Below are 11,870 nucleotides of genomic sequence, written 5' to 3'. Positions count from 1 at the left end.
ATGCCCCGTGTCACAGCAGGTGTGGCACGATAAAGATCCCTACCTGCTCAAAGGCCGTAAGTGCCGAGCATAGGCCTAAATTTTCAGTCCTTCACCGGCAATGGTGACGTCTCCATATCAGTAAAATATTCTGGAGAGGGGCGTTAAACAGTATACAATCAATCAATCGAAGTACAATATTAACCTCGTCTTTTGGTATCAGTGAATATTGTACTCCTCGTATCGCTAAATCACTGTATTGACCTAAAAAAAAACAGCAATAATTGTATAATATTTTAGCGAATAACAAAAAGTATATATATAAAGAGAAATCCTGCAATTTGTTTAGTAGCAATGTGCTTTAGCGAAAAGTCAACTCGAAGAAAGATATTTTGGGGGGAAAACATTCTCCATGTTCTAATTCGGGATTGCACAGTATGTACACTAAAAAGTTTCCTTCGTGTTGATTACAGCAAATATTTCTAGTGCAAATATTGCTGTTCGAATAATAAATCAAACCAGTAGAATGCCATATTTTTACTTTGAAAATAGTTATTTATACTGAAATGATTTAGAAAACCATCGTGACCATCATCCAAGGAACATGGTGGTGTCTGTATCATACTTTGTTTTTATGATGAAAGGGTGTTGTTTTCCGGTTCTTTTGCAGAAATATTGCATTTTCCTGAGTCATCAAATGCCTTAGAAAACAATTTGAAAAAACAATATTGAAAATTAGACATCACACATGTAAAATCATCATAAAATATTAATAAAAATATGATACAAATTTTAGAGGAAATAAAGTTTAAGTGAAAACATTTGAGACTTATACTGTATGTTGAAACGGAAAAAATATAAACCTGGTTTTTATTCCTAGATAAATTTACTTGATCATTAATGACTAAACCTGCAAACTTGTATCTCACAAGAAAGGGGGATGAGTTCAATGAAAATGCATTTTGTGGTATCATCAGGAATAAACAATTCACAGTATCAAAACAATGCATGAGTTCAGCCACTTGACACCTTTATTCCCTTGTACAAGTAACGGAATTGGAGAAGGTTATAGTAACTTAAATGTAATCGCGTGTGTTTGTTTGCGAGTGAGTGAGTATTAAAAAGCTGTTTAAATTAAATGTGACTTAATTTATATCAATTGTATCGGGATTAATTTTTTTTTAGTTTTTAAAAAGCAACTATACCTTAAGGCATTGTAACGAAAAGTAAGACACCCTCTGACTAAAAAATTGGGGGAAAAGAGTTTCCGTTTAAACAAATACAAATGCATATACAGCTTCAACTACGCACAGATTATTTTGATAACATAAACATAAAATTATTCTTATGACTAAATAAATAAATTTTAAAGAAAAAAATTGACCTAATTTTTTTTTGTTTATGAAATTTTGACATGTCTGTTTAAGGTAGTCAGATCCTCAGGATTATAAAATTATGAATTTAGTAATGAAAACTACTAAATTATGTAAATTTATCCACTGTATTTCTTTAAAGTTAAAAATTAAAGTTAATCGTAGTATATAGGGAAAATTGCCAAATCTCTATTTTTCGGCAGACCAAGCGAATTGGAATATCAACAATGCATTTTCTAATTGCGATTTGAAACAACAAATATATTTTAGGTTTAAAAACGATAGGTATTCAGGCATTCAGAGAAATTGCCATGATTTTTATACTTATTTGGTATTTTGTCTTCTAGTTCCGTCCTGTCTTCTATAATGCATAGTGTAAAAGGCTTTTGCTATCGTTGCAAACATCACAAATCACTTCTTATTTGATATCATGCTAACAAGCATTGGTATCTAAGGGTGCATTCAAGAAAATCTTATTTCTCTAATCAGTATTATTTTTTCCCTTTTATAGGGTACAAATGTCAACTTTTATAAGAGCTTTTCTAAGTCTTTTAAAAACCTTGAATCTTATAAAGATAAATAAACAGAAAATTGTTGCATGAAAAAATTCATTTTCAAGCTTCATTTTGATGCATTTCAAATAAAATCTAAATTTTTTGAGTTATCCTTCCTGGCTGAAGATCTTATATCCTTAAGAAACCGAATTTCTTAAGATAATTGTGACAAATTCTGAGTGCATTCTCAAGACTCTTCACCTTTCTGTCACAATCTTGATCAAGCCATTCTTGTCTCAGCCAATCAAGGCCATCGGAACATCTACCAACCATTGGACACCATTTACAATCGAACGAATCGTCCTGAGTTAAACAAGTTGTACAATCCTTGGCAATATTACAGGCTGTAGGAAGGTATGAAGACATGAAAATTTCGAAGCGATTTTGTTTGAATAAGAAACAATTTATTGAAAAACTAAAGTGGAATTTTATGAATATGGGTGCAGTATAGCAAAGAGATTTGCAAAAAAAATTCAGAAATTTTAACGCTGACATTAAGGTTTTACGTGTAGAAAGCATTTGGCTTCAAAGCTATATTGACTTTAATTATGATAATGGTGTCAGTATGATCAATATTTATGTAATTAAGAGTTAAGTGTTGATTGAAATATAATTTATTTCCTTTAAAAATGACGTAAAATACATTTAGTATTCATTTTGATTTTTCCAATTAAACCAGAACAACTTACTTTTCAACGGGATCAAAATGACGACTGTCCCTGACCGAACCAGCTTAAAGTCGATCTCCAAGCGGTTGTATTCGTATATGGTCCGTCGTTTTACACCTGCAAAATTACTTTAATTGGCTCTATACAACATTTTGTGGAAAAAACTAAGAGATGTGTTAGTTATCCCCTTATCTTTAATGTAAAATATTTTTGATGTTTTAATAGTTTGGATTTTTTTTATTTCTATGACTGGTATTTAAAAAAAATGCTGATGAAATAATAAAACATTTTTTTTAGATTAGTAAATAAAAAAAAGAAATAAAAAGAAATAAATTTTTTCAGAACTGCAGCTCTGGAATATGAACCCCTGTTATCTCTTCCTTTTGTATGACTATCTGTTATAGCCTATTTATTGTGACTAACCTATTTTGACCTGGCTGATATTTGATACCAAAAAATATTTATATCCAAGTTTAAGCAAAATATTTTTTTTAGTTCACACGTAGCCTGCATCTTACACACAACATTTTCAGGATAAGAATAGTGTTTTTTATCAAACATAAAATAACATAAAAGAAATTCAAAAGAACTAAGTCAAAAAAAAAAATAAGAAAATAGCCAATGTTCCTCTAGACCTGCCGTACATATAGATAGGATTGTTCATATTGATGAGAAAATGTTCGAATAGGAGAGAAAATACGCCCTTTTAAAATTAAAAAGATGAGTGTTTCATGTTTGTTATTTGCCTTTAAGCTATCAGTGCCTGTCCGTAAGTTTCAAATGTCAATAGGTTACACAAAGGTTGACCACATATTTTCTGAACCAATTACTTATTAGTACTTACTATTTATTGTTCTTGCTAATTGCTAAAAATTCATAATTTTACAAAAATGTCAAATCGAAAAAAACAAAAAAAGAAATTTAAACCATAGACGCAAAGTTTCCTATTATTATTTATTTATTCATTTATTTATTGGTTCACCCGTCGTTTACGATATCGTTAAAACTAATACTGTACCTTGTCTAGTGAAATCCATGTAATATGCATCAGACACGCCCACTTTAACGGGATGATTGTTTGTGTCAATTTCAGACACTTCTACTGGTATCTACAATACATTGTACAGATATATTTTACTTCTTATACACGAACAAGATACATTTTTCACTTGAAGTGTCTAACCCTTTCATTTGAATACTTCACAATTGGCCTGCGCATGACATAAAAATTCCTGAAAGTAACATAACACTAGAAATAAAGAAATATGATTAATTTGTAATAAATAACATACAGATAGAGTATGATTTATTCCCGAGAACCATTTTTTTCTTCTATCTACTCAGACATCAGAATCAAACACCGAAAACAGATTATTATATCGTCAATTCAAGAAATATAACTTTGGAATATTCGGGGAAAAAAGAAATGTAAAAAAAGAATTTTTAATTATGCATCTTTAAAATACTTGCTTACCAGACTTTGATATCAACAAATAATATGTGCCCATTCGGTCAATAGGGCAAGCTCTACAACTATTTAACAGTATTAGCTACATGATATATTTTACCTGTTTGTACGCAAAATATATTGTGCCATTGGCGTGAAGTGTTGTTTGAAAGTGGAAAGGCGTTGCTGAAAAAAAATCATAAAATTATATTAAATGGGAGTTTTAGTATAAAAAAGTATTATCCTTTTACTTAACATTTCGCATCTCCAAAGTGAACTAAATGTTTGATACAATGTACTTTCAAATGTAACTTACAACTTATCAATAACGAAATGCTTCTTGTTCTCATTAATTTCGCGTGAAAGAAAAATATCACTTCGCATCTCAATAAAGGTCTTATGAATTTAAATATGCACAAATCAAAAATAGTAGGTTTTATAAAACAGCTTTTTTTTTAATCAGAAAAGAACAATAAAAGCAAAAATACAAGAATCAATATATTATATACTTTTGCTCAGTTGTAATTAAAACATTTAATTTGGTTTGCATGTACTAAAAATCGACCTGAGAATACTACTTCCGGTTGGAGGAGACAAATTCTCACTTTTCACTAAACTGCCAATTCTGACGTTGCTCTGACACGTCAAGTATAAAAAGCCTTTAGAAAGTCAAGAAAACGTTAAATATTTCGGACTTATTTTACTCATGGAGATATACTCCATTGGATAAAATTTATATCATACATCAGAACTTGGGTTTCCATATATGTGTAGAATACTAAGAAATAAGTTTTTTTTTCTTTTCTCAATATTTTGTATCCAATTTTAATTAAATGGGCTTTACGTCAAATATGCATATATATAATATAAGATCGTCATTTTAAGAACCAAGTAATAGCGATATCTAAGAATTGAAAACGAATTTGTATGGCCTTACTGTCATTCTTGTCTTGGAGATAAAGATTTTTCCATTCCACTACAAACCTATCACCTGTAGAAATAAAGACATATAAAGAAATAATGAAGAATACATATTTGTGATATCTTTTTATTATATAAATATGCAGAGAGAGAAAATCATCAAACCTGTATGACGTTTTTTACAGATCATACATTGTATGTCATTATACGGCGCTATAATATCTTCATAGAATGACTTGCTCTGCTGACCAATTTTAGCATAATTTCATTTATAAAATTTAAGAAATATGCAAGTAAATTAAGGTACTCCGATCCTAAGGTTCTGAAAATCCGTCATTAACTAATTGCTCACAATTATGTCAATGAAGTCTTTACGTGAAGTGTTTTAACCACGATACTTCTTCAAATTTCATCTTGAAAGTTCATAGTTAGTAAAATCATATTACATTGGAAAATTAAGTACATCTCAAATATTTTTGTAGGAAATAGGAATAGCAATTTAGGAAATGCAAATAAAACACCTACACTGTTTTATGCATTTTTCTATTCAGATTTTAATCAGCAAAAACATTTTAGAATTAAACATCATATGTACGAGGGCTGTTAGAAAAGTCCTATTGTTAGCGCGCTATTTTAATGAAACCAGTGAAACTCCCAAGATAAAAAATATCATATTTTCCAATTAATATACAAAAATTTGATGTTTTCCGGTAATCCTTAAAAACATACATCTATTTTATTTTGATAAAACAAGCTTCACGGAGCATGCTTCGTTTTAGCACATTCACATGCCATTTTATTGATGTTAAAAATTGCACAGCTGAAGCTCAAAAAGATTAATAATATTTTTCCCGTCGCTACAGTATTTATGAAACGTCACTTGGTGAAATTTTGAATTAAATTGGAGGGTATATGACTGTTTTATAACAATTTTTAAATAATCAACCCTCGTATATATCCAGCCTTTTGAAGAAATTGCAATATAAAGTTCTTTAGTTTCTTTTATTTACTTGATCATTTTACAATGCAAAATATAAAGACTTTCCTATCATTGCATAACACCACAAATCGCTTTTTATTTATTTAATGTTCATAACAATGGCTAATTATGATTAAAGAACTTTATTCGGTAATAACCAATATTTGCCCCCCCCCCCCCCCAATCAAACTTCGATGGATATATATTTAATTAAGTTCTTAAACAGGGGAGTATATGCTGACTTCAAAGCACTGAATATTTTCATGAGCAATGACGCCATATGTACGTAATGAAGTCACAAACATGACGTAAATTTCATTTTTTAATGAATTTTACAGAAAAATGGACATATTTCGTTGATATTTTGAGTAAAAGTCACCGAGCGCATGTGTGTTCAGGATCAATATTTTGATATAACGTGTAGAATGATAATATCAATGCAATATGTCAATATTGTTCCTGAACAAACTTGCGCTCTATAAATTTCAAAGCTAAAATTGTTGAAATTTGTCCATTTTGTCCTCTTTCTGAAACAAGATATAAAATCGGACTAGTTTGTGGCGTCATAAAAACAAAAATTGTAAATACACTGCTTTGACACTATAAATATTTTCTGTTAATTTTTATTTCTCCTACAATGTATTGAATTCAGCACATTTCAGGAAGTTTTCAAAATTTGACTTTTGTGGGGGCAAATATATGCAATATACCGCATATAGTTCTTTAATTTAAAACAAGTACTAAGTTTCAAAAACTTATTTTATGAGATAGAATTTTAACTTTTTATTAGACCTTTCAGAGAATTTAAAAGAACCTTGAAGCTCATTAAGAAGTATAAAATTAAAATTGTTGAATAAATGCAAGCAAGATTTATTATATTAAGTTTCAAGATTTATTTTGGTACATTTTGAATTTAATCATAAATTTAAGTTACTCGTCCTGATTGAAGATTACAAAAACTCTAACAAGTGCTTTATCCATCCCTTTCCGACCGAGATTTCTCCAACTGTATTATTGAACTTGGGGCGTTTTATTTTTGCCTTTTCAGCATCGAAAGTTGATTCTAACAAATACAAAAATTCCCTGACAACAATCTGCTCACTTCTATAAATGACATGTAGCCTTTCACAAAATATTTAAATATCCTCTGTCTAATGAATTCGAAGCGTCCCTGTTTGTCAAGACGATGTACAGCTGTACACCTTGTTTATTTTTTTCTTAACATCAACGACGTACAGTAAGTTCGAAATTTATGTTCAATTTTATTTAATTGTCATCCCAAATGTTTATTTAAATAATAAATAACAAGTTTTAAAATAAATCTTCGTTGAGAATTTAAGTGAGTAGGTGCGTGATGACTTCTGCAGAGACGGCCTCTGGCCTTCGCAGGATTTGATCAGGTGACCGATCCACTTCATATCCTTGTGAGGAATTTATACTTGATGCTAATTTCTTAATTAAAACCTCTGCAGATGAAATTGATTTGATGTGCATGGGACTAAATTATTCAAATGATATGTTGACTTACCAAAATCTTTATAGAAAATATTTGAACCTTCACTGATAGTTGGATCGAAGTTTGCCATCAGTGGCGCAATATACTGTGTGGCTGTGAGATATTGATGTGGAAATTGGGCCATACTTAAGAATCCTGAAAAAATGCAAGCATGCACAAAGAATTGGTTTATATATATAAGAATATATAGGATAGAGGGTTATGATATCGGACATTGGTTTTTGCTTCAATAAAATGCAAATTATTGGTAAAATATACTGCTTCAGATTATATGCATTTAATCATTTATTCAGCGAAAAAGTCAAATACCTGAGTTGGCAATATATATCTTGGTAACATTATTGCCATAAAATCTGAATTCAAAGTTCAGGTTAACCCGCTGCAAAAAAAAAAAAAATAAATAAATAAAATAAGATGTCACATATCGTGTTCAACATGTATAAGCTCTGTACATAAAACTGTTTTATTATGCTATATTCACAAAAATGTTTGCAATGATAGATTTTCGCTGAGGGGGACAGTATTAAAGTCTTGTTTTCAGTCATTTATTCAAGTAAACACTTATATTGATTTGCATTTAACTGAACAAAATCACGAAAAATAACATAACATCACTTTGTTGAGCTCCGGATTATTTTGTCTTACGCGAACTGACTAAGGTCCCAGGGGAAACGTATGGTGAATCATATGAGATAACAACAGTATTTAAGATCAAAGTCCATAAAACAATACAAAAGGAGTAGAGCATACACGGACCTCCGAAACATCAGAGGAGGAATCAGGTGCCATGGAGGAGTGAGCATCCCCTGCCGACCGGTCACCACCCGCCGTGTGATCCTTGTCATATGGGAAATAACGGGAAAATCCGTCGTCAATTCAGTATATTAATAATGGACTAGTAATTAGCATGAAAAAGTCATTCAGAATTTCACTCAATAATAAATTGTATTTGCTGACAAGGTCATTGTATCGACCATACAGCAAAACTTACAAAATGATGACTTGATATGAGACTGCTAATATTTTTGTCAATAATTTACCTCTTTTTAGAAATTGTTCATACGTAGAGCATGCTCTTGCGTATCGAATTAACTGAGATATATAAACTCTGTACGCAGATGATGCTTACAATAGCCTTTCTATACTCCTTTACAAGATCTTCGTGTCCTTTTGCATTGTTCAGGTCAACCCAGTATTCGTTGAAATCAGGGGGTTTTGTTATTACTTTTGAAGTGTAATATCCATGATTCTCGATTACCTGTAATAATTTATAACAATTACCAATTCTGTGTATCAGTATCAAAGTAATATAATGAGTCAAAATCATGTGTTTCTTTTCAAGTAATTGTTTCACAAAAAAGATCTAAGTGAAATATACATATTGCAAGTATTTGGCAACTCAGCTGCAAAGTTAAGCATTAAAAGAGCTGCATGTTGTACATGATTATGTAAATCTGGATAAGATATTTGTTTTTATATGTAAATGTCAACGACATTAAGGTCATGCGACCGTTATTTTCAATGTAAAGCGGCGTGTAAACAATATTGAATTGAATATAGGTAAACCTATAAAACTGTGAAGATGACTTTTTATCTATTCTATATATCTAAAATATATATCAATATTTGTTTAATTTACTTACTACATTTCCAGTGTATTGTGGAGTTTCGTTAGATTTTGTTTTGTTAAAGTCTTGATTGTCAGCGGTACGGAATATACCACTGCTAGAGTTACTAATCTGTCTTTTCTTTAACATATGGTGGCGTTTAAATGATGTAATGATTTCATCGTCAGTTGATTCGCCATTTTGCAATGTATGGAAAACATCTAAAAAACAAAGCATTTCTGTTTCTAATTGAAGGTCTCGTTCAAAGTTCAAACAATACTTGGGGTTTTTCATTAACAGCTCAAGATTAAAAAAATTAAATCAAGATTTCAAGAGTTATATGTTTAGAGTTAAAACTAGAACATCTCTTGAAATAAGGTCAACAAATGAGTGAGCAAAATCATGTGTTAGTGTAATGATTTTTTAGTATTGGCTTAATGGTTTTTATTAAAATTGTTGTTTCGAATGTGAAACGCTGACCGACGGCAAATAGACAGCTGTTTCAAAGTGTCGATTTCCTGTGAGCTATGAATATTTTAATTACTTGTCGTGGAACCACTACATGTGATCGGTTATAAAGATTAATAGATGGCATCATTATGCTCTTTGCTCCGTAGCAAACACATATAAATTAAGAGTTGTTAGGTCTTGATGGAAAGAAAGGCTAGATGTGTAATGGTTATTCCTTCATCCCCTATATACGGGGTACATAATTATCAAATAATTAGATACACAAGAACATTCTTCACGTATGCTCCTTGTCATTATCAGGAAATAACGGGAAAATCCGTCGCCAATTCAGTATATAAATAATGGACTAACGCATGAGAAACGTCAGTCAGCATTTGATTCAATGATAAATTGTATTTGCGAACAAGCTTAAGGTCATTGTATGGAAAATAGAACTTACTATTGGCTGACATTTTTTTCAGACACAAATAATTTCAGTGATAATTTTTATAATTTTGGGCAAATGAGTGATTCTGGAGCGGTTGATGATGATTTAGTTCAGAAAGACAATGGGGGAAATGGCTTTAATAAATCAAATTGAAAGACACTTATACACTTCTTTCAATAAGAATGACGAAATTTAAATTCTATTTCTTTTGGTCAATGTAAAGAAAATAATCTTCTATTTTTGAACCAGTTTATATTTACGCAATGCATGTCGGATATTTGTATTTATTAAGTAAATGTAATAACAATTATTGACATCAATCTGTTTCGGTAAATTAGAGTAACCAAATGAAAAGCCTCATTGATACGTAAAAAATAAAAAAAAGGATTAAAAAACATTTAATAAAGTATACAAAGGAGCAGTCTTACCTTTTTCGTAGGTGAATTTCAGCTGAGAACATACAAATACATGTAATAAAACTGCTATTTTGATGTTCATAGAATACAGAGTCGCCATATGGATGTTATGGTATCAGTTTGCAACTGCAATTTCGAGCAGCCGCAAGCAAATATTTATACTGAAACAGTTCTGATGACTTCATATACTAGAATTAATATCACTGCAATCGGATTTTAAAGACAAAATTCATCAAAATGACAAAACGCTATTTAAAAGCCTCTCTTGATATTGACCTTTTAGAAAAGTATTGGTATCATTTAAACTTTTGTTCTGGACAGCACATTTATGCATGTCGGCCATGACTAATTACTATATGAAATAATAAAGCTTTAGAGCGACAGAAATTTTAGCATTTGGTATATTTTTGGCAGTGTCCAGTGCATTCGAAGTGGTAAAGTGGTAAACAAAACACACGAAAATGCATATGGCGACGTTTGATAACGTTACGGCGCACCGGATAGCAGTTCAGTTTGATTTAAAGTTTGTAAAGACACTTTTTAGAGACTTTATATGAATACAGAAGGACAAAATATGGAAATATTACCAGATCTTTAAATGGGAGTTTTCTTAGCGAAGTTTTTTTTTTTAAGTCGTGTCCCCGGCTAATACAAAACATACGGACAAACTGCTATTGTAACAACAAAAGACGCTGTAACCGCCGAACGTCGATATATGATTGTGTATTAGTTGAATGATGGTGAGAATATTACTAATAAATCTTCAGAAGATCGCACATGTGTGCCAGATTGGTTTATCAATTGTTTATGGAGACTCAAGTATGCGAAGCAATGGGATTTCTAAATTTAAGTGGGACTTATTCAACTTTATTTTTATCGACGATGAAACGTGATGTTTCTCTGGACACTTTGACGTTATCATCTGTGCGCCTTTAATAAGAAATAAGGCATATTAATGTCAAACCTTATAAATAACTGCAATGTTTACTGAAGTGTGACCAATTCATATAAAAAAAAAATAAAAATCGCTTCTATTCCATTAAAAAAAAATTCATTTTTTTTCTCGTATTTTTGTTTTTTACATTTGTACTAATTACACCGTTCGCGGCGTGAGGAACTTGCTAAAGCAGATAGTATGGCGTCTGCAGGGGGATCGATTGGTGAAATCTGAATAAATGAAAACAATAAAAAGCATATGAATTCCACTCATGAAAAATTGTTGCAAATAGATTAACAAACATAAAAATGTTTACGATAGATCTATACACGACATTAAATTAGCAGCATACAATAAGTTGAATATTGCTCTACTAATTAAACTAGGTAAACCGGAAGTTGAGTGGATTTGGTATGGACACTAAGGCACGGGATGATTACTAGGCGATATGAAAGTCAATGGTTGTTTGTAATTTGACTTTTAACTGGAGGACTACTCCACATTTAGTGATAAAGAATTTCATATCTGGGCGAAAATGGAAAATGGTTTTCGGACAAGAAAGTCAGTCAAAGGTA

General features: G+C 30.9%; 1 protein-coding gene across 1 annotated transcript; it reads right to left on the bottom strand.

Annotated features, from left to right (window-relative positions):
- Nucleotides 1-281: 281 nt before the first annotated feature.
- On the bottom strand, nucleotides 282-10,474 carry LOC134239232 (plexin domain-containing protein 1-like). The gene is made up of 11 exons (XM_062721393.1): nucleotides 10,371-10,474; nucleotides 9,081-9,265; nucleotides 8,567-8,695; nucleotides 7,747-7,816; nucleotides 7,450-7,572; nucleotides 4,959-5,012; nucleotides 4,143-4,207; nucleotides 3,593-3,683; nucleotides 2,596-2,691; nucleotides 2,108-2,250; nucleotides 282-680 (listed from the first exon to the last, which is right to left on the bottom strand). The coding sequence occupies exons 1-11, from the start codon at nucleotides 10,456-10,458 to the stop codon at nucleotides 612-614; spliced, it is 1,113 nt and encodes a 370-aa protein (XP_062577377.1). The 5' UTR covers nucleotides 10,459-10,474; the 3' UTR covers nucleotides 282-611.
- Between the last annotated feature and the right edge of the window lie 1,396 nt (nucleotides 10,475-11,870).

Source organism: Saccostrea cucullata, unplaced genomic scaffold, assembly GCF_032062105.1.
Source record: "Saccostrea cucullata isolate Sc308-1 unplaced genomic scaffold, CSIRO_AGI_Scuc_v1 ctg2960, whole genome shotgun sequence".
NCBI classification, from domain to species: Eukaryota; Metazoa; Mollusca; class Bivalvia; order Ostreida; family Ostreidae; genus Saccostrea; species Saccostrea cuccullata.
Note: the sequence above shows the minus strand (reverse complement) of the source record. Positions and strands in the feature narration are given on the sequence as shown.